This window comes from Anopheles maculipalpis, chromosome 2RL (assembly GCF_943734695.1).
Source record: "Anopheles maculipalpis chromosome 2RL, idAnoMacuDA_375_x, whole genome shotgun sequence".
Classification (NCBI taxonomy): domain Eukaryota; kingdom Metazoa; phylum Arthropoda; class Insecta; order Diptera; family Culicidae; genus Anopheles; species Anopheles maculipalpis.
The window spans coordinates 50,788,940-50,814,564 of record NC_064871.1 but is presented as its reverse complement, the minus strand read 5'-3'; the positions used below and the strand labels follow the sequence as shown (position 1 = coordinate 50,814,564).

General features: G+C 43.1%; 3 protein-coding genes across 4 annotated transcripts in view; 1 reads left to right on the top strand and 2 right to left on the bottom strand.

Moving 5' to 3' along the window:
• LOC126559120 (28S ribosomal protein S11, mitochondrial) overlaps positions 1 to 25,625 on the bottom strand; it is a 118,803-nt gene that overhangs the window by 53,147 nt on the left and 40,031 nt on the right. The gene's annotated exons all lie outside the window — the stretch shown is intronic.
• The window catches only part of LOC126567225 (RNA helicase aquarius), a 43,922-nt gene that overhangs the window by 14,253 nt on the left and 4,044 nt on the right, over positions 1 to 25,625 (top strand). The window contains exon 3 of the mRNA XM_050223458.1: positions 24,545 to 25,085. Within this exon, the coding sequence (XP_050079415.1) occupies positions 24,545 to 25,085 (541 nt within the window). The remainder of the gene's footprint in view (positions 1 to 24,544; positions 25,086 to 25,625) is intronic.
• Positions 5,843 to 9,979, bottom strand: LOC126559824 (probable G-protein coupled receptor Mth-like 11). Its single transcript, XM_050215998.1, has 6 exons — positions 9,651 to 9,979; positions 9,173 to 9,471; positions 6,933 to 7,011; positions 6,671 to 6,816; positions 6,153 to 6,575; positions 5,843 to 6,013 (listed from the first exon to the last, which is right to left on the bottom strand). The coding sequence occupies exons 1-6, from the start codon at positions 9,974 to 9,976 to the stop codon at positions 5,976 to 5,978; spliced, it is 1,311 nt and encodes a 436-aa protein (XP_050071955.1). The 5' UTR covers positions 9,977 to 9,979; the 3' UTR covers positions 5,843 to 5,975.

Sequence of the window (25,625 nt, the reverse complement as noted above, 5' to 3'; positions counted from 1 at the left end):
TTTAATCGCATGATCATTACGTCAAACTATCATAAATGTTTTGCCCTAAATCAGCAACAGTAATATGAAAATACTGCTTAAATGCTGCATGATAAATCATAATGAATATATAAAGAAGGCATCATGGTTGGTACCATGAATAATTTTTAACATACTGTGGCTTTGTTCAAATGTCCTAATAATTTTGGAATGACCTTCGAGCAATGCATCATTGTTTGATGCATTGCTTGTGCGGAAAGTGACTAACAGTCTTGATTAACCCGATTTGATCGATTTTTCGATCGCCGAAATATTGCTACCTGCCAACATGGAACATAATAAAAAAGTAACGCCAAAAAGTGTGGATTCGCGGCTCGGCGTCTAAGCCGATATAACTTTTGAAGAGTATCCATCTGTACACCTCTGGATTACAGGGTGTTCCGTGTTCCCCAATCACTTTTTATCTTGTTTTATGTTTGGTCAGGTGGTATTGACAACCACGGTCACGACATCTGGAGTTTACGAGATTCATTCTCACCTGCGTACTGAAACATGATCATCTATTCAGTCCTTTAGCCCGCAGTAAGGTGCCAAGGACTCATTCCCTTGAAGTAAATATTACCACAAACGAAAACAGCCAATGTTAATGAGCATGCAGCTTAATCTAAAAGTAAACAAAAAAATATTCGTAAAAGGCACCTGTCCCTTAACTGTGCCGGTTCTTTTAAGAAGCCATATAACAGCAGCAGACCGCTGAAAAGTCGAGCAGTCGCTGCCCTTTACTTTTGGCAGTCTACCAGAAAGGAAATCCATAAATGTTGTATACTTGTGAGTACGAGCACGGCTTTCTGGTACATGGAAATCGCGGTGCTTGAAAATGCATCAACAATGTTTGAACTTGCAGCTCGCACAAACATTCTACTGCCATAACATTCTTTCATGGAGAAAAAGTGGAACAACACCAGTCATCAACCCGTAACCGGAAGAGGTTGATGTTTTTTTTTCTGCTGGAAGAAAGGTAGAGTGAATTTCTGGATTTTCTCGCAAACATTGCTTGAAGGCAAAAAAAAATGCTTTGAAGAAGGTTTTGCATCTTCTAGCTATATAATCCGGTTCCGGTGTACAGAGGTATCCATTAGGCCCGTATTCCCCGCCCGGTATTATTCGAAAGGATGTGAGGTACAAAGTTTTCTCGATCTAATAAACGTCATGGGTTTATGCTAACCAGGGCAAACAGTGTTGAGTTGAGCTGCGTGTGTGTTATGGTAATATCGTCGCCTACAAAAACGTAAACATAAAGAAGGAAAGAAACGCCGCATGCTGGGAAGTTTCGCTGCGGGCGTCCCATAGCTCCGTTGTTCAGGGATGAGCAATCGAAGTTCTTTTTTGTATAAAACATAATAAACCATCAAACTAAGTAATATATACTATTGCGCACAACAATTAGAATTATAATTATTATGAGAACACATCCTGCCGATCGTTGTTTTGCCGAACACCTGCATTAGTATGTGGTTGTATGTTTGGATGGCTAACAGAGACTTTGTTCTCTCTCTAAGGGAGACTTTCGTCTTTTACGCACCTGCACTAATTTGACAAAAACTCGTACAGGTACCCTTTTCTGTTAAATAGTTTTTAACACTTTCAACGTTCAGCAATATAGACATCCATCCGGAATTTCGGTTTGGGTAAGGCATTTCATATATCTTCAAATTGATCTGTTCCAACGATTTCATTTTTTTTTGGCTATTTCAGAATTATATTGGCTCTCCTAAACAGCATTTAATATTCATACGAGAAGCTAGAAGAGCTTTGATTAGCCATACATAGGAAAGACCTTCAAAACAACACTCTTCATAGCTTTGTCCGATGTGTAGTGCAAATGGATGCTAGTGTAAACATTTTATACCTTTATTTTTCTTGGAGATGATAGCACATCTTGTAAAATATGTTGTATTAATAAGCCATATCTTCTTAATTTCGATCTAATGATTTACTAAATCATGCCGACTATATAATAGCTTGCTCGACTAGCTGGACAAAGATAGTCCTTGCTGTGGGAATATGACCCAGATGGGATTCGAAAACCAAGTCTGCCGTGATGCTGTTACGATTCATTCAACGGATGTTCCGTAGTAATTTAAACGGCACTTGGAAGCGGTTGTTCACCACTGGCCCATTTCGTTTGTGGGCGCGCAAATTGATTGCAGGAATCTTGAAGAGATCGATCGAGAGTGATACTATTGCATCGATGTGTCGCAATTGTCACAAGTCGCTAAATCGTTGCTACCGCAAGGGCAGAAACATCGGCGTGACCGACCGTGATTAATCCACTAGTAAATCCTATGACGTCATGTTACGGTGGTACGATCGAAGATGATAAAGACAACACCGGTCGTTTGCTCAAGCTTGAACCTAAAAAAAAAAGAAAACACTCTTATTCACTACGGCAGGTTAACGAACAAACAGGCGGATCCACCAAACACACAGCCGAGATTCATAACTGCGCGGCTCCACACACCATTTGTGCTTTGACGGCAAAATAATCCGCGCGCAACGCGGTTACCGAGTGCATGCGGCGTTGCGTACATGTGTGTATGTGTTTGTTTGCACTCAACCGTGCAATTCTACCGGTTGTGGGTAGGTAACAAATACACACAACTTTTCGTTTCCTGCACATTGGCCACTGTTGCATGGGGCACTCCTACGCATGGGAGCGTGTGTGGTTTCTTTTTCACGCGTTTTTCTTCTTTTCTTGTACCGCCGGATCTTGGACAGCGGAAGCTTTCGTGGATCGCGCATTGGTTTTTCTTGCACGTTGTTTACGCCACTATCATACGTATCATCGTTTACAGATTACTTAGATCGCAATAGATATTTTCTTTGGACTGAGTAGGCCAATTTTGCACTATTTTAAGCATATGTTATCGTATAACTTTTTTTCTGATATGCTTGTGTCGCAGGGAGCCATGAATTTTCGTCGTTGCGCTGCTAACACAAAATAGAACCACACACAGAAACACAAACACAGGGAAACCAGCGTGAACAACGTTTCACCTGAACGCGTAGAGTCGCACAGCCAGGGCTCATTATGAATTTCCTTTCCAAAAACCAGATGCCACACCACACACGTTCACACCACCTTACCACCAGTATGCATGCATGCCAACACTACGGAACGGAGGAGAAAAAACAAAAACCGGTGCTACGAGACTGAAATCCATTTTGATAGCATCGTTTTGCTGTGCTCCTTTACTTCCCAACTGCTCTTGGCTCGTTTGTACGCTTTGCCCTTTCTGTTTCTCACTCATTTACACAGCCGGGAAATTACACGTCGTGGAACACTGGTATGCTGCTACAAGGCGGCTGGCGGTGCTTATACACACATTTTTTCTGGCCTTTCCGCTTTTTTGGCAAATTCTTTTACGAATCCCAAAAATGGAATATATATGTGAGGCCGTTTTATTAGTGCCACCAGTCACGGAACCTTGGCCGCGAAACCGTCAACAGCTAAATAACTACCGGTGACTCACTTGTTTCGTTCGCATTGCCAGAGTGAAATGCGATAACTGCGTTGGAAATACGAGGTCCGTATGCGTAGGCAACACCGAAAGGCTAAAATCACACTCAGTACCGGCAAACAAGTAGGTGACGCACAAACCAGCGGCACGCACTCGGCTTCGCTCGAGATCACAGGGGTGTACGAGTCACTTCACATATCGTGGGGGATTTAATTACCAATACGAAATCGTTTTCTTTGGGGATTGGAAAAAATAGGATTTTTGTTGAGCAATCGTTTATTGGAAAGGTGATTACGAGAATGGCATTCGTAATGTTCTGTTAAAGCTAATGGATTCCCTTTTAATTTAACGAAATATCTCTAAATGGATGAAATATAGGACCAATATTTGCAAGCCAACGAACCCTGTAAGCGTGTGGCGCAGATGGCAGATTGATCGTAGAAGTATTGTACTCGCGCTAGCATAAACAGAATAGAGTTTTGAAATTGACGTCGTTTATGTTTCCTCGTGCGGTGCTCCATAATTATAGCAATTTGAATTGTCCGTTGTTCGTTATTCATTGTTGGGTTTGTTTGTAGGATATGAAAAACAAATTGTATAGAATATGACGCCCTGCCGTAAAACAGTAGTTGATCAAGTAAAAAAAATCATAAGTTTATAGAGGCTTTGGATCGTTAAACTTCTCATCCGTCGCTGAATAAAAAAGATCGTCGAATGTTTAACTTTTGTTATATTTATCTTTTCTAAGCAAGTTTATTCAGTAAGTAAATTCTATCAGTTGATCATCAATCTTTAAAATTTTTTATTACTTTCCTTCCATGTTTTTTTAATAAGTTTCTATACCTGAAATCAAAGAGTAAATAATGTTGAAATCCTACCCTACTCAGTGACATCAAACCGCTATGATTTATTGATTGATCAGGACGGTATAGTGTCCATAGCCATTGAATTTGAATAATTACAGCGTGCGATTTATGTATTCTATAAATTGAAACCAACGGCCTTGGTGGTGCTTCAGCATTATCTGATGTTGTCGATGGTTTCCATCGAATTTACTTTATTAAAACATTCAAGAGCCAGCACAAAAGTTTTCCAGCTTTTTTGAATTTATTTGTTTTGTTTATCAAATCAAATTAATTAACCATAGGGCATACATAAAACAAAACAGTATATTAATGAAAAAAATAGTTGATTGAAATGTGCTGGTGGAATGGTTACAGTTCTAGTAAACGAAATCGTTTCGTTTAATGTTCAGTTGACTTGAAATGCGCTAGAAAGATTTTTGTTTAAAAGAGAAAAAATCATTAAAAACAAATTGCTTTAATGACACACATTTGAATTCAAAACTCTTCAATTCTATTTGAATTTAACAAAAAACCGTATAGAGAGCAGTACAAAATCGTTTGAATTTAGTTGTAATGGGGAGACATTCGGGTAATTGCTTAAATCGGGATTAGCTCTGTGCAATCATTCCGCACGTTGGTGGTTATTGCGATGATTGTATAATGTTACTCCGCTATTCTATCCATCCTGGTTGGTGGGTTAAATGCTATGCCACACCGAACGTCGTGGGACTGGATGACTTTTTCGTCCTTGACATAACGGTTGAAGATATTGGTTGGAAACATCTCTACGGCCATTGTTAGCTATCGTACGAAATTGGTATCCCATCCTATCCGAAGCATGAATAGCAATAGCGAGCTTAATTCGGATGCTATTTACTGTGCAAAGCAAGAAGAGAAAGGTCACCTACATTCGAATGAGCACATTTAGACCGCTTTTCGTCCTGAGAGTACACTTTGTGATATTAGAACGTATACACTAGCAATGGTGAAAAAGTTTTACTGTTTAAAAGTTTATTGTAGTTCAAACTTTTCGCATTATCTAACCGGCATTACTTATTGCCTGTGTGTAAATTCATTAACAGACTTAGGCATCACCTCAAATCTCGCCACCGTACACGGTGCAGTGGGGAGTTAGCAGGGCAGCAGTAGCAAAATGGATAAAGTAACTTCCTGACGCAATTGCAATAACTAGCTTTACTCTCACCTTTCTCTATAATGTCTGTGTATAATATAAATTCATCAACTATCTGCAACACTTGCACCTAATTCTAGAAGTAAACCTACGCTTAACAATTTTGCGCGTAACTATAACGTGTTTGTTCAACCACCGATACGAATGCGATAAAAATCATCTCCACATGTTCGATGGGTTCTCGTTTGGGAAACCGCTTGGGTGTAAAATGATGGTCTACGGGTGACTTTGTGCGAACGTTTCCTGAAACCCGCGGGCCCGGGGTATCCCTATCTAACGACTTCAGTGTTGGACAGTTCACCTAACCGATTATGAATGAGGTCACCGATGATGGTAAGTGCGTACGTGCTCAACACTTTGCTGCCAGATGGCAGGTGTCTCCACGATATGGGTCCAACGGTGTTTCGATGGAGTTTGCGTTATTTCGTAAGGTTCTGTTTACTTGATGATAAGATCATACTTCCCCGTATCGCGACCTGTTTGTATGTGAACGACAGAAAAAAAACGAGGCTCATTTAGAGGGTCTCCACATATTTCACATTCGCTGGAATGGGCATGTGCCCAGCCCCAATCAATGCCGTTCGTTCTAGTACGACCATCACCACCGACACCTACCTTCATCGTGCAGATGCTCCTGTTCGTCGTCTTTCAGCTCGGCCCAGCGTGCCGGTGCACGGAAACAGAACAACCGCCGGTTGGCCAGCTCGCGTTTAATGCGCTGTCGCCACACGATCAATACGAAGAAGATGAGCACCCCGTGCAGGCAGTTGACGGCATCGACGATAATCCAAAACCAGGACTGTGGCACCAAACCTTCGCTCATGTGGAACGATAAAATCTCAAACACCCAGATCAGGCCGGACAGTAGGAACAGCTTCAAGTACAGCATGCACTTGTACCGGAGCGATTTCTTCCGGTCGGGGCTAATGTCGTCTCCGCTCGCATGCAGATGAAGGCTCGTCCAAACGAACAGGAAAATGTTGATGCTCAGCATCACGCTCAGCGGTAGATAGACGAAGTAGGACTGTTCCCGTTCGGCTATGGTTATTTGTTGAAAAGGAAAATGATTAGAAATGGCGGAGATACGGACGGATGAGGATTCCATTAACCGGGGGAAGGAGGTATAAACTCACTTCGGAACCAGCAGGAGATTTCGCCAAGGGTCGGATACCGGCTGTGATAAATGTAGACCATGGTCGTTAACGTCACTGCTACCGTGGTGGCGTAGATATGGTTCAGGATGTACCAGGATCGTTCTCTGATCTTCCATCGACGTGCACTACAAATATACAAACCCGACCGTCCCGAGCACGCGACGGAAGACAGGATGGATAAAACCGATCAATCAATGAGAACACGCTACCGTGGTGGATGCCTCTCGGGGGCCATACTTACACTGTCAATTTCCATACGTTCGCCATGACCATGTTCAACCAGGCGAAATAGCTGATGAGGAAGAAGTACATCAGGAACGCTGTAAATAGAAAGCGAAGCGTTGTTTAGAACGGATAAATCGGGTGGGACGACATAATTGTCCTAAAGCTCAATAAAACCAGCATCCGTCCAAGACATTTCGCCGAGGACATTAAACAGTCGAACGGAAGTGGAACGGAATTATGTTGTTCTACTTCTGTACAGTTATCTCATCATCCTAGATCAGTTTTAAAGGTTTTGCGACCTATGCTGTACACTATCGGTTGATGAAACAACTTCTAACTCGTATCATCGACCGTGGTCTTTGAATCTGATGACCCAAATATGCAACTGCTGACTGTCTATTCTTTGGCTTTTGTTACTTTTACGATTCCCAATAGGTGGAAGTGAAGGTTGGCAAGCTTTCGAATCGTTCCGCCGTGATTTGCGTGAACATCCTTCCTTCCGGTTAGCGAACCGGCATTCTTTTCCATCATCTTCGACACGGTCCAGTGGCGAATCTTTTAGTGATCATCCTCTCGCTTTATCTTTACAACGATGCGATTGATGTTCGACGCGCTGGAAAAAGCTTTTGCGTATTGTGCCCTAAATCCATCAGTATTTCTTAGTCTCGCAAAAGCTTTCAAATGGAACGAGTCCTGCACGAAGGGTACACGTTAACCTTCACCGCCGAGTGAAGAAGCTGGATACCGACCGGATGTGAGGTGATGTTAAGAAAGTTTTTTAATCTCAACACGACGACACCGCGAATGTAGTTATGGTTTCTATATTTCTCCTTTTCAGTGTTTGTTTTTCTTTCTTATTGAACGGTCTCCACAACAAGTTTCACTTTCATTTCTGCGCTGAAGTTTCTTAGAAAGCGAAAGCTTCGTCACCTTGCTATGGACGTAATTCGTTTTTTTTTCGCTCCGTATTTGCTCCTTAGTGCCGGTTCATTGCGTTCTTATTCTCGTTAGCATGCTAATTAAATTCGCTGTTGGTGCTGCTGCTTCACTTTACGTAAAGCTTACTTTTCTACTTTCGGTTCTCTGCTATTTTGCAATCTAATTTTACCCAGCAAGTCGCAAAGCAAAGCGAACACCCTGGTGTTTTTCTCTCTGGGATATTATTCGGTCACCGCGTAACCTTAACCTTTGCCGTCAGTGTTGTGTCAGTTGTGCTGAATTGGTTTGGTTTGTTGGTGCCTTGGTGCTTTGTTCGAAAGGTAGAATAACAGGAACATATCTTGTGATCTGTTGTTTGGTCTGCTCTACTACCGTACAACCCTTTTCTTGCCAGAAAGAAGCCCTTTTATCAAGCTACAAAAGTGTCACAAGGAAACACATGGTTTTGGCCGTTTTGATGTAACAGAGAAAGCTAGAGATAAAGATTACAGTGAGAGAGAGATTTAAAAGTTTTCCCTAAACTACAGACTTTTAATGAATCCTTAAATTTCCAATTCAATTTTGTAAGCCCCTCACAAAAAAAAACCCATCCAAACACGTTCTGCATGAGGTCCAAAATTGAATGGATCGCAGACCCGATCGATTCATGCGGTTAAAATTCATCCTAATCCGTATCCTCCATTTGACGGGTCCGAATCAACAACAATCCCGGCAGCATCCCGTTCGATTAGTTGTAAATCGATCATCTTTTCGCCGACAGCTGTCGAAACGCCGGTATCGGACAGCTTATCCTTCTGGGACGTTGGTTATATTGAGTTGTGCTTTACCGTGTCTGCCTGTGTCGGTTCGGAATGGAGGATGCATTTTCGTAGAAATATTGTACGTGGCGAGGTCGTTATTGGCCGTTCCATCGATACGGAAACAACACGGATGGAAGGAAAAAGTGTGCCAGGAGCAGTAAGCAAGCAAACAACCAAGTCCATCGAAGGGTAAAAGTGGTCCAAAGTCAGAGCCAATAGTGTGCAGTCTGCACAATTGTGCAAGCATGAATGAGTTTTTAATTAACCGAACCAAATCGATTGTTTGATGGACCGCAAGGTATGAAACGTGCAAACTTTTCCTAAGGCACCTGGGTGGCATGTTTGTGTTTGCGTGGCCCCACCGGGAAAGCTTTTGTTCCGGCATCACTGTTGCAGCACCAATCGTTGTAATCGATTTATTCTTGCCGCTGGGCATCCGTGTCTCGACGGTTCATTTTCCACCTCTGCTGTGGAAGCGCTTCGGGTGGTAGATTGCAGTGCTGCACAGGCTACTTACCTATGACCGTGCAGAAGGCGGTATGCGTTAGCGTCACCCACAGCTGGACCAGGCTGAGCAGGAACATAAACACCGCTAGACTGGCGACGGCTGCCGACGTCACTTTGTCCTGCGTTTCCCGCAGATCCGGGATGGTGTAGTAGATGTACAGTGTGACTAGCAGAAAGAAGACGGAGATCAGCATCATGATGCCTTTGCTGATGAGCATTGTAGTAATCGTCTCCATGTTGGCCATATTAAAGCACACCACAAAGACCGGTTGCGTGCCGTCCCCGTCTGGGGTGTGGGCTACACAGTAGCTAGAAATAATGCCCGGGAAAATGGAGAAAGAGAGGGAGAGAGAGAGAGAGAGAGAGAGAGAGAGAAAAAGACACAAAGAAATAAGTCGTTGCTATTCACTATTGTGGGACGAAGTTGGCGAAGACACAAAGCTTCGTCCAGCACGCACAGGTATTTTTGCACGTCCAAGGACACTTACTCGCTGCGCTGGATACGGTACTCTCCATCAACCAAACTCCCAGACTCATCCACGTACACCTCCTGCTCGATCTCCCGGTAGATCATGTAGCTGTGAGTACAGTTGAGGTGCATATCGGTTGTGTAATTACCATCGGTGCGGACACACCGCTGCTGCTTGCCGTCCACTACATACGATTCTTGGCAACACTGGTAAGCCTTCTGGTCGTAGGTTGTCACCAGCTCACCGGCAACCATACCGCCCGCGCCGAACACTACCGCCAGGACTAGCGTCCCCAGTGCCATTGTCCTTAGCACCATTTTACTGTCACGTGGCAGTATAGCCATATCCTCTATTGGTAGCAATGTTAGCCAATGAACTTTTCAAAGTATCGTTATCCTTCTGCACTATCCACCTTCCCTCCTGGAACACATGCAACACTGTGCACTTTCGCTCCACCTAGCTTGTTTCGCCAATTTTCACCAAACCCGCATTCCCAACACTTGGCACTAATTTCACTTCCTTCATTTAAACGACACGGCGCGTGTCATTTACTTTATGTGGTTGGCCTTTTTTTGTTTTTGCTCTACACCAAAACCTCACTCGTTTCTTCTTATTACCACCGGATATCCTTTTCGTTTCCGGTTTTAACTTCCGCTGCTTTCAACACTTTTGCCACATATAATCACTGGACTTCATTTTGTGCTCCACTTCCGGTTTGTAAAAATCTCTTGCCTGTCCACAGAGAGTTGCACAATGCACGCTTCCCACTCTGTCCCACTGTTTCTATGGAGGTAGTAGATTTTGAAATCTGATCCACCCGTTAGCGCGTCTCTGTAGCGAGAAAAGCAAACTGTAGAAAGGAAAAAACCATCACCAGAAGGAAAAAAAATATTGCAATGGTTTGTGTGTTCTTTGTTATCCGCACTCAATTACGGGTCTGGGATGCAACAGGGAGTCTAGTTCGCCTTGCCAATGCAATGTAGAATCATGGTCGTGTTTTTTTTTTATTCACTTTTTGCTAAAACAACCACCGAGAGAGTGAGTGCAGGGTTTGAAGCGCGGAAAGCATTCTTTACAGTAGTTGTTCTTTCACGCCCATTGCCCATTTTTTCCCCATTTCCGCGTGGCGCTAATGTATTATGGTGAGGTTCACTGTGCCTGGTGGAACCATTTAAAGTGCCTGTGTTCCGCACCATGGAACGAGTGCCACGAAAGATATCGGCACCGGAAGATGGAAGACAAGTAAATCGCATCTCTAGCACCACTCGCTTTTTGCAAGCTTCTCACTCCCTACCCGGATGCCTTCTGGAATTGGGACGGGAAGGAAAATAGCCGTATCACAAAAATATTGTTAATTCATTAACTCAGTCAGTGGTCCAAAGGATGATGATGTGCAGCAGACAGCAGACGACTCTAGACAAGCAGCAGGTATTATCTTGCAAGACAATGTTTTCGATAACGGAGCTGAGAGCGAAAGGTGTACGGGATGGTTGGTTTTGCGAAACCGGCAGAACCGTTCCGTTTCGCAAAAAGGAATTTAATTAATGGTGGGTAAACTACCTGTAAAACACCTTGACGCCTCTTCTTGGCTCACTTGTGCGGCCTGGTGCCTCTTTGGTGCACACAGTGTGCAGCGAAAGTTGAAGCACATGGACAAAAGTCCTGATGAAGGGAAGCGATTAATGTGGTGGCTAATATATAGCGTCCGTTGAACGTTGACAAAGTACAAGAAGCACGGAAAGTTAGACATTTCTTTTGCTACTTATAACTTTATCCGGACCGTTTCGCCGTAGTGAGGAATGACTATTGGATAACTTGGTATCAGCAAGACTAGTACGCCATTAGATGGCCGGCACAACCTTGCCAGTCGTTAAGGTTTAAGAAGAACTTTTTCAAAGAAACAATTCAATCAGCTTACATTACTCACTTCCGGCTTTTGCAATATTTTTGTTTGAAAATAATGCAATAAAATTATCATTGTTTACAACGTAAAAAATGTAGCAGTTGCAGTAGATTCTCTCTAACTTTTTAGAATGTAAGTCTCTCTACCGGTAGTTCCTTAGATCTACTTTGTGAAGGTTGAGCTACTTAGTGTGACCAGAGCTTTCTAGTGAGAGAAGAGTTTATTGCTGAGAACAGAGTGTCCTTGGGTAGGAAGAGGTACCCAGTAAGGGTAGCCTTTCTCGTGAAGGTAGTGTTATTTAATGTTATTAACGCTTCAAAACGATAAAATTGCTTCTGTATGAGGGCAAAAAAATATGCTTTTAAATACTAAACGTACAATGCTAACAGAGACCTCAGTTCATTGCGGTGTGGCCTCTAAGATGCAGTCGAACTCACTACCCAACGCTACGCAAGTTCACACGCGAATTTATCAGTATCAGTAAAAAGTTGTTGTGTTTGTGCTATCCCTGCAACCTGTTGTTTACGTCTTGTAAATTATCTAATCTTAGTATACAGATAAGGTTCCTTTAGCTGTCTATTGTACATACTTGCTAAAAGATTCCTAATCAAATAAAGAGAAGCTATTGTTTTGATTAGAATCCGTTAAAGAGGGTAGCTAAAACTGATAATAACTATAAGCAAGTATTTTAATTTAAAGTTGTCCACCGTAAACGAAGGTCCGCATGCACCCCTACAGCAAAACGAAACAAAACGGACGGATAATTGTTCCGAAATCCTTTCTCACTGCTACTGGTGCTACTTACGGCGACCCTCAGCGCAATACGACGGTTGTTATTTCGGCCCCGAACAAATCACACAAACTCTTCCAAGCGTCCCAATGCATCTAGTGTCCCTTCTGCTCCACTCCACTACCTTGAAGCGGAGCGTTGTAGCATCTGCATCTGCCAGTAGAATAGCACAGCACACCGCTAGATAACTTTTGATCGTGATAGTACAAGAAAGTTATCTTTTCCAGTTTCGTTTCGTTTCTTTTCTAGCCATTTTTCAACTTCGGTGTGAGTCTGTTATTGAAATCAAACCTAAGGCACTGAGATTGTGGAGATGGTTGAAAATAATGCAGTCTGGGGAGACCCTGCAGCAAAAGTGACTCAAGAAGTTACCTAGAACTTCCCTGTTGCAACGCGCAAATAACAAAAAATGTACAATCAATAATGGAATGGTTGGCGTACAGCTCGAAAGCCATAGCAAAGTTCGACTGTTTGGTGATCCATACGTTGAGGAAACTCTTATTTTCCTCCAGATTCAGCACCTCTTTTTTCTCCTTATTTTTACTTGCCTTTCAGACAGGTGCCAAGGGTGCACCTAATGGCAAAGTTTGTTATTTTCAAACTGTATTTTCTCATCTGTCTTTATCGATGGAAATATAATAATGTTATTTGACAGATAGCAGTGTGTCTTGCGCAAAGTTCTTAATAATATAATTTGAGTCGTTAATGAGCTGCCGTCCTGGCACCAGTAGCAGTGCATCATAATTCTATTTCTGAGGGAAATTAGCTCCCCTTTGCCAAACGGAGAATGTAAACTTTCTTCACTCGCGAAGACTAATTAGCGTTCTCAGTCTACAGTGCTTGCAGGCACACTTCTGGTGAGTGGTGGTGAGTCCTCAACTGCCTACCAAATCATAATTACATAGGCTAGCTAGAGAGAAGAAACGCAAAACGACTCTGCTTTGAGCTAACCTAACGAGGAAGATAGTCCTTTTCATCTGATGTTATTTTTCCAGCAACACAAAACACGAACATACAACAATGTCAAACGCTTCCGGGCACTCGCTGCACACCATTTGGCAGTGTAAATAAACATGCATAATTCAGGGGCAAGGTGAGCCGCGTGTTGTCTTTCACTTTTTCCCTAAACATGGGAAACCCCCGCCGGGAATTTCAGACCGTCCAACGTCAATGGACCGAACCCGACTAAGGCTACAGCTTCCTTAACCGAAGCTTGCTTTGTCTGGTGATGTGCTAAAGGGAGCGCTTCGAAATGTATCCCAACTGCCGATCGTTTGTATGAGCTGGTGAAAAATGGCCGAATTATGAATGGGACTCTTGTCTTTCGCTTCGAGGTTAAAATAAAATATGAGAAATGATTTTCCTGCGGGGGCTACCTCACCGTAGCATGGAATAGCGGAGACTCATCATCTGCATAAAACTCTCCCAACCATGATCATGTATTTACGAGCAGGAGCGAGCGACGTGATCATCACGCCGCTTGGAGTAATGAATTTAATTTATCCTTTCGGCTTCAGGCTGAATTGCGACTGAGGAAGTGCTGGAAAAATATTGTCTCATGAGCGTTTCTTTGATGACTTATTTCGGCTGTGAAGACGGGGCGAGGCCTTGAGCAGTGAAACCATTTGCGATTTGCAAAAGGGCGCGAGGTTCCCAGTACGACAGACGGGCAGGGTCAGACAGAAATGGGGTGCGTGTTGGTGGTGGGTGAATGAGCCGGTTTTTATTTCTTCCCGTACGTCATCCTAGCATGTTTGCGCATTTTGTGTGTGTGTGTATGCTTGTGTGTAGATCATTCAAGGTCGCGATGTAAGTGATTTATCTTCACATGGCAATGGGTAGACGAACCTCCCAGCCCTGGAGCAAACAGTCCGCGCGGAGGCACTACTATACTAGGCAAATCGTAAACCGATCGGAACGGAACGGGTTTTACCTGGCAATAACAACTTCCTCCTAGGGGGGGCCGTGTGCGTATCGGTTCCGTGCCAATACTTTAAAGAAGCGCGTTGCAATTGCCATCATTAATCGCTTGCCGAGTACGCCGAGTTATGGTTATAAGAAGATGCCCGTTCCATCTCACTAAGCCTCGGTTGACTCACAAGCAACAAATCCCCACGAAAGGTGAATGTCAAGAACAAGAGCGTGGCCTTTGGTTCGGTTGGTGGGTTTGTTTGGATTTGGGCGGACGGTCGTGCATATGTGATGCTAAAGCCCAATGTATTCGCTTGTTGCTTCATGAATCACACACTTCGGAAGGCGAATCAACATTCTGCTTGGGAGGAGGATGTCTTTATAAATTTGTCCAACCTCATCCCGCAAACGCAAGCACAAAAGCACTTCCGTTTTTCTGTGTGTGCAAAGCGGAAAAAAGCTGTATATGTGTGTGTGTTTGTGTGTACGCTTAGCTGGTACAAACTCATCCTGCCCGTCTTTCCCTCCTCGATTGACCGATAGGGTGAGCAGGGAGTAAAGCTCCACTTCTTGGGCACGCTGATAAATGACACCGCATATTGGGTTAGACAGAGTTGAAGCCGTTCGGTGTAATGTTAACGTGGCTGTGGTATCGCAGAGAGTCTGGACGTTTGTGGACGCCCTTATGCCTTTACCGTGGGAAGCAAAATGGCAACCGATAGAGTATGCGAAATTTTTGAGCTAAAAGCAGCCTTTTTTTCTTCCTGCCATGAGGGTTCTGTTGAGTAAGAAAGGCATTTTAGAGTGCTGAGTGCCTGAACACTGTGTTGTTCACGTAATGTGCAAAAACGGATTAAGCAAAACATGCGAATTTATGTGTAAACTTTGCCTTTCTTCCTGCCCTGCCTTCCTTTTTGGTGGAACATTAAGTGAAGGTAATATTATTCATTTAACAATAGTTTTATATTCACGTTGAAACTTTACCAAACTTTAATATAATTTCACCCCAATGAGGGCAGTTTGCGTGTCAACAGGATTACAGTGGGTCTCTTCACTTTAAAAGTATCTTTAAAACGAATAAAAAGACCGCTTCTTGTTGGTCAGTTGATTGGGAGATCTAAAATAGCTATCGTTTAAACCCATACGGCTTGAACTATTAAAACAGCAAAATGTAAACCATCGTCGCCTGTTCTGTGTGCTTTGCTTGCGGGCTGGCAATAATTTCCAGCCCAATTGCTTCTGGGCTATCTGGCCTATCGCAACAATACATCACGCCTCTTCGTTTACTCCGGTTCGAGCAAAATGGTTAGAAGTTTTAGTGTTTGAAAATATGTTTGCGATAACAAAAAACCCGATCGCTTCTTCTTCCCCCGTTTTGGAAGTTTTACGTTGTGTACACTTTGGAACTGGAGTACGGTTTTATTGGTATGGTTGTTGAGTCGTAAAAATCAAAGCGAGGGAAGACAACTGAACGCACGGAACAACCCGTGCAACCACCGAGAAGGTCGTCATGTGACCGTGAAAATTGAAAATCGAAAAAACTTACTTGGCAATGCGCCCAACTAGAGAATGTTTGTTGCACACGTGTGCAGAACAGTGGCACAGCGAACCCGATCGGGATATAACATCTCGAAAATTTGATTAAAATGTGTAGGACGGGCGATGATAACCGTATCTAGCGCTCGCTTGTTCATACGTGCAGCGCAGTATTGCTGCAACGGAAATGCTATTGCAAAATCTGAAATTATTTCCGGACTTTGGAGTTCCGGAATTTTATGTGTTTGTCCTGATTGACGTCTAGAAGTACGCTCGGAGCCAGTGATATTGATTGTAGCGCTTGTGTGCAAATTGAAATACATCCGAAAAAGGTTTTCCCTCTTCTCTGAGCATCGTGTGACATTAGGGCCACAGGAATGGAAAGCTTCAATAGCTTGCGAATCTGGTGAATGCTGTTGGCCAAAAACGTGTAGGCGGAGCACATATGGCACAGCGAAAAAGAGTCTGTTTAGTGCAAAGTTGCTAATTAATTTTTCATTGCATACCCTTCTCGATTTGTACAAGAAAAGTAAAAAGTAAAAAAGGCTTTGTGTACATTAGTAAACTTTTTGCAACATTCATGGATGAGAGAGGCCGCGCAGACACACAAAGAGCCGAAATTGGAGCCGTGTTACATTCGTGATGGAGGCGACAATGTTGAATGATGATAGTCATGAGGGGAGGAATGGTGGAGGGTATGTTTATGTTTACAAATTATTATATACTGTTAATAAGTTAACCGGTACAGAGACTGCATACAGACTGACTCTGTTTGTATGTTGTACGAGTTAACACATTTTTCGTTGCATTTCCAAGATGGGCTTTGTATATTTGCTTTGTTGTTGGTTGTTTTCACTATAAGGCGGATTTTTTTGCAATACTCCAATCGGTTTAGTAGACATGTTTGCAAAAGCCCAACCAACAGCAAACAAATAAAATAGGTCAGGAAAGAAGGCAACCAGATTTAAAGCTTGCAGCTTATCGTTGCTGTCGCTCAAATCTAATCCTGCCCTTCAATCTAATCCCTTTTTACTCTAGGTCAGGATTTAGGCTGTCTCACTACACGCACACATACAAAAGTGGCACATTCCCTTCAGTTACTACTTTTCCTGTTTTTCCCCCCGTCTCGCCATCACACCATTTAACCATTAGCACGTGTATGCTTTCGACAGCTATCATCAGCCCAAATTGGCCGGCAAAGTTTGTGCGATTTTAACTTTTACCGACCCCCACCCCTCGTCGGTGGAGTCATTGTACGTTTTCGATGCGGGGTTGGCGCACATCAGGCGTAACTTTTTCTCTGTTTAATATTGATTTCGAACCTATCAAAGGGATGTCAGAAGTGCAAAAGAATCGTCGTCGTTCAATTAGTATAAAATTGGCGCGGATAGCGGATAAAAGCATCTCCTCGTCACGTGCTTCTCAATAAATAATTTATTGATACGGCGAGATCCATTTCAAATATGTCACATACAGCTGTTCCGGTAGTAAATCGGAAGCGTATGAAATGGAACATAAAAACTCCAACCGATAGTGAAATTGCAACCAAGTGTGGGTCCCCTTTCCTCTGTCTCGATGGATGTGTGTTGTGTTTTGTGTAACCAAACCGTTTTCGGTAAACGGTTCGTGTTCTGTACGTGATACTTGATTCTCTTTGATCCTGTCCTGCCTATTTGCCGCTTCTCCATGAAAGGGGGTTACTCAAAGAATAATTTAACCGGCCACAACGTGAATGTTTGTGACGCGTGCTTTTCTGGAAATGCTTTGGGGTGTATGAAATATGTAGCCGGGCAAAATCCCTTTTCCATATTTTAAATGTTTAAAACGAAGGGTACGCCTGAAACGTTGCGTTTTGTGTTCTTGGGTAGCCCCAACGGTCTGTGAAACGTGTTACATAAATTGAATCGATGAGTTTGCTACTTGGGACATTCGTTGTAGGATAGGTCCAGTGTATGAACAGCATCCAGAACCAGCCAGAGGTCCGAACCCGTCTCGCTGTGCTAGCGGTTCGCAAGGTGTGAACCGATTAAACTTTCCTAATCCTTCTAACTTAATGGCCGGGGCGACACAGCTCGGTTTGGTGGTTCGTGACCTGTCATATAAACTTTCGGTGATTCTTTTAAGTGATAAATTTGCTCCTCCTTCTGGTCGTCTAGTAAGCCCAGATCAACGGCACGTGCCTTCACGAGGATATCCGGCGAGCACCTGGCTAGAGTGCTGCATCATATCTCGTGTTTGTGTTTACTGCTAATAAAAACACCTGATCTGTTGTGTTAGCCGGGGATGTGTACACGAGACGATGCACGTACGCTCTGTATTGTGTTATGAGATTGTGTGAGGCGCGTAGATAATCCAGTTCTAACGCGCTGTAGCGCTTCTAGGCGATGGCGGCGGTTCTGGTTGGCTTTCGAAACCGCTTTTTTGACGCACGATGATGAAGCTGCTGGTGCACAGACAACGTCAGCGGGTGCAGGCCAGTGAAATAAATATGCATCAACAATCGCGTACGTCGTCGCCGGCACGTTTTTTGTATGCACGTCATATGATCACAATAAAAAGAGAGCGGAAGAAACAAAAAAAAAACAATACAACAAAAGCAGACAGCTTGGGTTTTATCTTGCCAAAGTTTATCTATTCTTTGTACGCTGCCACTGCTCTGTTTTTGTGCGCTGGGTTCGATAAGAATACGATGTTGATTATGCGTTTTCTACTGCATAGCACTACACTTCCCGCTCTTCATTGGTTTTGAAGCTGGTTTTTGCACTTTGAACATCGACTAATGGTTATTGTAGGCCGACTCAATAATGATGATAGGCCTCTGCTCTTTGGAAAATGGCCTATAGATCGCGTACACTACACCAGATAAAGAACGCTTCCTTTGCTAGCTCGATCGCCTCCGTCTGTACTACCTGTGCTGAGTGGTAGTAGTACTTCAGATTCGCTTTCAACAGACAAAATACGCTTATTTTTACACACCACCAGCAGTCGAGTATCAGCCGATAAGGTATGATTCCCTTTTTTTTTTTTGCTAACGCACTCGTGTTGCTGTTACGCTTATATTCCGGTAGACCGGTGCGAGCCCGCTCGCTTCCATGCGGCACGACGACTAGAGCAAAACTACGAGAACTGAGCGCCAAAAAGCGCCATGCGACCGTGTCTGCGTATTCCGTACACAGCAAGTAGACTTCGGTTCGCTTCCACTCGGGTTGTTTTCGGTTCGTTCGGTGTGACGTTGGCAAGCGATTCCGATTCACACGAGCAGCAACATGCTGCTGCTGCTGCTGCTGGTGGTTTGCGCTAGTTGTGCGTGCTCCATTGCGCGCATTCTGCTGTTGTTGGCTGCCAAACGGTCGAACAACCGGCGGCAGCACATGGAACACCACACACAGCTGATAGTCTAGTAGGCAGGGTGGACGTCGTTACGCGTCCTTATGTGTCGCACTCGGGACCGGGAAATGGGAAAGGCGTTATACTGTGTACAACATGATTTCGGCTCGTATTCATCCCGCAACAGCTGCAGTTGGGGTGCACAGTTTATCATGTGCAGAGGGCGGGTGGCAACGGAAGAGACCGAACGGGGGTGACATTTGGAATAGTTGGACTTGCGACTGAATTGGTGAAGTTGGCGGGTAGAAATTCAAAAGATGAATGGCTTTCGAACGACGCTCTCTTCGGGATGTGGTATGCAATCGATTGCCACTACAAGTTAACCCTTGTGTGCGTGGAACGCACATTCTCTAGGGATGATTTATTAGAACTCACATGCTTATGGCGCACTAAAAGCGCTAATTGCATATTACCAAAACCACACGCAATGTATCAACTTCCTTATACCGATGGGAAACAAAGTCAATTTCACAACATAGTGGAACAATTTTGTAAACACATATTAGTGTTTAATTGCGTCGCGCTGAAAACATTTGTACACTACTTTATGCTGAAGTCTCAATCTTGACACACCAAAGTGGGGGATAATTTTAAAACAATAATTTGAGTGCTATTTCAATCGTTTTGGGGTGGGTTGCTCTTGAGGATAAAAATAAAAATCCGTTTGATTGGAATGCTTTTACAACATTCCACCCACACGCGCGTAAGCCGGTGAGGATTGATTCACACACCACAGTGCTTCGCGTTGAGTGGCATCGAGACGGACTTGGATTTTTTTCTTCCCTCCACGGTGGGCCTGCCCTGGTGCGGTGGATGCTGTACGATGGTGAACCTTTCTTCTGTCAGGCGCTTGGTGATTGATGACTATCTGTTGATTTATTCGCCAGTGTAATCTCATGGGCTGGACCTTATTTATGCTGTAAAATGGTTCTTCGGTCTACCTTGTGCTGTTGAAGCGACCGGCACGTGCTTAACGTTTATTCTTGTACCGTTAATTTGTATATTACCATCTTTTTTTTAAATAAAAGTATATATAAGGACGAGGACGGCCCAAGGATGACAAATTTTAAACAATAGTTTCCTTAAAATATCATAGCCATGTTTTAATATCAACAGTGCCACTGTATGCGGGCTCCACTCAAAAAGCATGTGGATCAACTACGAAGAAACCATAAGCCACCAGTGGATGAAATGTTAAAACTTTCCTTCCATTCTTGTTATCATTTTTTTCTCTTCGCTCGACAAACCGGTGTCCCTGACAGAAGGAACGTTTTACTTAGTTCTGTGTGGCTCTTCCATAGTAGGATAGTGGAGCAGTCGGTTTGGGTCGAGCTTCTTTGTGCCTCGAGCTCTGCAGCAACTCGAAGGGGGAAAACCTGCAACGGAAGTGAATTTTCCTGCGATTTCCGGATTTATGATATTGTGTTGTGTCTGTGTATAACGAGAGGCACAATCCCTTGGCAGGCATTATGGTGGTGGTTACTTGTGGGCCAGGATTCAAAAGCGGCATTAGCGAGAGCAAATAAGCATTTGGAAAATGTTCATTCTATACGACAGCCATCATCAGCTAACGAAGAAGCGCGCGGGTTGGACAAGACACGAGGTGCATTTTGTTACCGGTGAGAGGTTTAAGAACATTCATCTGTTTTGCATGAATTAAAAACCTTAATCCACTTTCTGCCCGTTCGTACGTTGAATTGTATTTGTTTGCTTTTATGTTCTTGCTGAACGGCCACCATTATCATTGTGGCCACCGGAAACAATGTACTTTCGCGGTAAAACGTCCAAATGCCGGATGGTGAAGATGTTGGTGTTTATCGAACACTTGGCAATACTTTTAGAAGATGGAGGATGCAAACGAATTGGACTGTTTGCAGTATTCATGGTTGATGCTTGATGCGGCAGACGATTAATTGCGTTCTCGAGATGGAATTGGATGGAATTTGGATTGGCGTTTGGAAAACTTGAGCGTCTCTGATGGACGTGCACACAAACACACACTCTGCACTGATGAAACTCGATGCGCTCGTAATCAATATTTATTGGCGTAACCTCTTGAGATACGCTGAATGTTGCTGCTGTATAACTTTTTCCCTAAGCACAACGGTATGGTTTGTGCATGGAAACACTTAAAATAGACACATTTTAAGTCGAGACAGCAGCAGCAGCGAATCAATTCGATGTGGAAGACATTTCTGGTTTGTTTTACGGACCTCACTTTACAGCATCTTGCAGCATAGAAACATGCTTGAAATGCAACTTTTGTAATCTTATTTATGGTTGAAATGATCGCTGCGCATGGTTTTTAAATGAGCATGGATTAGAAGAAGCATTCCGTAATTTGTTTACTTTGTTGCTTGAAGTAGCTCATTAAACAGTGTACGATCGAGTGTCGTCGTCAACATGGCTCCCTTGGACATTTTCTTAACTGGGGCTTTGATAATCGTGCTAATATTTTAGACATCCTAGGGCTAAAAAAGTCCATACTTATGCGAGACCTTTCCAGGTCTCCACCAGGTAAATCTTCAATTATATTCTAGAGATTACAGACAAGAGTGTCGTGCTTATTTGTCCGATACAAACTTATGGTTTTGAGTACAAAACTCTCAGCGTTTTACCTTTACTTTTGTGCCTTACCTTAGAGTTGGGTTTTACAGTATATCAAGCCCAGAGAGCCATCGAAGGATTTCGAGGTGTTTACCTTAAAGATTAACTATAAGAGAATAATCATTACTAGGCCTAATTTTCCGCATGAGATTAGAGATCCTTTATCTTTAAAGGCACTGTACTGTTGCTGTGTTTGCTCCGTTCTGGATTATGCAAGCGTAGTGTGGACCCCAGCCGGAGAAACCGCTATGCAGAGAATAGTGAGGGGTTCAGAGGAAGTTTACGGGTCTCGCTGTCCGTAGATTTCTACACCGCTACACCATTCCTGTGCCCTCATATTCTCTACGCTGCCGTATGTTGGGTTTAATAGATATTAGATCCCGCCATTCGCACGCGCAGTCCTACTTCATCGCATGAATCCTTTCTTCTAAACTCGACGTTCCTTCACTTCTATGTTCTATACCCCTGTATGCCCCTTCTGGTCGACTTCGTGATAGACCACCCATATTCATCCCTTCCCGCCGTTCGGTTTTTGGCCAGAATGATCCTTGGTTAAGAGATTTCGTTTCTTTCAACAGAGATCACGGGCTGTTCGACTTCAACTTTCCTATTTCCCACTTCCGAACCCTCCTTCTAGAGTCCACTACCTTTACTCCATAAAAATCCTTTACCTCTAATGACTCCTTATTAAATTTTCCCCTACCCTAGTTTAAGCATATACATTGGGTAGCCCGGAGAGGCAGACAATTTGAATTAAAATAAATAAAATAAATAAATAAATTACTCTCACAGGTTCATTTGATGAAAATCCGGAAAAAAACATTTTCCATGAACTATTTAAGGTTCTGGCTTAAAGTTATAGTTGTACTCTAAATATGTAGACGTACGTCGTTTGTTTCAATCTGCCCTATTATGGTGTTAGATACTACTGTGTCCGAAAAGTAAGGTGACTTTGGATGTCAAATTTCGCGCACCAAAAGAAGCCCCTTGCTTTTATTTTTCGTTTGTCAATATGAATGTTTTTGACAGTTATGCCACGTTTCAAGTCACAACATCGGTATTCTTTGATTACCGTGGGGTGGTTCGCACGGAGTTTCTTGCGAAGGATCAAACGGTGAACAAAGAGTCCAAGCGTAATGCGGTGGTTGCGGAACTCCATTCGGCGAAAGCGGCCGGATTTGTAAAAAAACAACAGTTTTTGGTTTTTGCACCACGATAATGCGCCCTCCCATGCTCCGCAACCACCGTATTAAAATCCGCCGTTTCGGGGACACCGTTTTGAGACTATCGAGGAGACAGAAGCCGCAGCGACGGCGGAACTAAAGGATCCGTCGCATCCCAGCATCCGCGTTTTCCATCTGCTTCGAGGAGTGGGAGAAGAAGTGGAAGAGGTGCATTGCATCGGAAGGGGACTACTTCGAAGGTGATGACCTTCGTTTTGCCTATTTTTGGGCAGAGTAGTATTATTCGATATCGCACTACTCTCGTTACAAAATTCGACACGAGACGATATCTTCCAGTAAAGTCTCTAATTGTTTCTTTAACCATCCTGGTTCAATTGTTTATGGTAATCCTTAAAATTCCATATTTTTAGAAGATAAATGATAAAGTATTTACCTCAACCTAAAAAAAAAAGAAAAAAGATCAATGATCATTGGTCCAAATTTGGTTTTGATGATCTGTCTCTGTGTGTGTCTCTGTTAAAATAGTCTTTAGAGTCAATAAAACACAATAATTTGCTTAAGTTGCTGTTCCAGCTTCTCCTTTTCTAACAGATCAATATGATCGTCATTTGTGGTTTGGTGATGTGACAAGATCACTTATCACGATGGAATTAAATTGACACTGGTAGAAGGGCTTTTAAGGGACAGGTTTCTTATTGAATGTCTTATAAATTTTAAATAAACTGATAAATGATACAAGTATGAATTTGTACAATACTGTGAAATGTTTCCAGCATGACGCACCTGACGAGCACTTACATATTGCTCTTACTCTTCTGAATAATACAAAAAAAAAAAACGCTCCATTAGAATGATTAAGAAGAGGAAATGGCACCACAGTTTAAGTCGTGTGCGTCAAAATTATGTTATTATGCATAAATGTTTTGAAAACATTTGTCTGAAATGGCGCAAATCAACGCCATTGTTGATACGTAGATTAATCATAAGCTGTGACGAGTCAAAGTTTGCTGATAATCTCAAGAACCACACACAAATCAATATGGTACAAAACAGATCTGAATGGTTTATTGGCATATATTGAGCGCGCGTGCTTCTTTTCTACAACTTGATTCCAATGCCAAGTTCATACGTGTGGCAAATTAAATTCGATTAAAGCAATTCATTTTGATTTTGACCTTGTCAATTTCACCGAAAATTTCATTTCTCTTTGCAATTTCTTTACATTTTTGCAATATGCATCACATCACATCGAAAACAGTAACATTGTAAACAATTTTGACACAAAAAATGGCACAAAATGATTATTATTTTCAGTGCTCGTGCTAGTCATGTCTTTAAACAAAACTGATAAACCCTTATAACCTTAGACGTGTCAATGATTCATTGCACCTTATTGTAGCCGCTATGATGTTTTCCCTGTCTGGGACCAGATAGTTTCAGTGACGTATTTTTTAATGATTATATTTAAATTATTACGAACTGAGCCTTTGCTATCATCTCAGCGTTTATTGCTTTTGGGGTTTTTACTGATCAGATTTAGAGCCGTGAATAGCGTTACCGTTAACCTGAACCACTCGTCTGCTTACTGTTTCAGCTGCTGGATATGCTAAAGTTCTACGCCCGCTTCGAGATAAACGATAAAACTGGGGATCCCCTGACTGACCACGATATGACGCAGTTGCACTATGCAAAAATTAAATCCCTCCAGAAGGCAGCGTTTGCCAAATTTCCCAACCTGCGCCTGTTCGCACTATCGAACGTGGCGAACGTGGATACGCGCGAGTCGCTCGAGAAACACTTCGGTGCACTAGATTGTGCCAGCCTCCGGGAAATCGCATGCTATCTGAACCTTGTCCCAGAGCAACTGGAGCCACCGTTCGAGTGGCACCGGACGGATGAGACGTTTCTGCGGGAGCTGCTAATTTCGCGGCACGAGCGGCGCGTGTCACAGCTGGAGTCGCTGAACGAGATGCCACTGTACCCGACCGAGGACATCATCTGGAACGAGAACGTTGTCCCGACGGAGTTCTACTCGGGCGAAGGATGTTTGGCGCTGCCGAAGCTGAATCTGCAATTTCTCACGCTGCACGATTATCTATTGCGTAACTTTAATCTCTTTCGGCTGGAGTCTACGTGTAAGTATCTTCGAGTAACGTAACATAGAATGTAACACCATGGGCAGTCTGGTGTCTGGACGATCACAATGGCGCTGGTCTTTACATGACAGAACCGTGGTTCAAATCCCATACGGACCCTTCCGCCGTAATGAGAACTGATTATCGAACTATTCGATGGCCGGCATGATCAGTAGGTCGCTAAGCCACGAAGAAGGATACAATGTAACACAATTTTGCAGCATCTCTGTTGGAAAAGAACGATAGCGAGAGTGTCGCTTGAATGTATTTTGCGCCATGAATATCGTTAAAAGTGGTTTTGTGAGAAGACGGCTGCTGAAGTCAAGTAACAGCATGTCGTTCCAAGTGTCAAAAACGTGTCACATAAGGCTTGACTGCAATGCTCAATAATTCCAACTTTCCTTCATGAGAATCTATGCTAAAAGCAAGATGAGTTTGTTTCCATGCTAGCAGTCATTCACTAAGTCATTTGAGCTAAGGCCTTCACGAAGCGTTGTTGGAATACCAGTTTATGCATAACAAGAAGATACTGAAATATGA

What these genes read in the sequence shown, in the direction of transcription:
- LOC126559824 (XM_050215998.1), bottom strand. Translation starts at nt 9,976, where the DNA reads ATGGCTATACTGCCACGTGACAGTAAAATGGTGCTAAGGACAATGGCA. An exon ending in TACCGTATCCAGCGCAGCGA is followed by an intron (nt 9,472 to 9,650) that starts GTAAGTGTCCTT and finishes CATTATTTCTAG; the next exon opens with CTACTGTGTAGCCCACACCC. An exon ending in AATCTCCTGCTGGTTCCGAA is followed by an intron (nt 6,576 to 6,670) that starts GTGAGTTTATAC and finishes AAATAACCATAG; the next exon opens with CCGAACGGGAACAGTCCTAC.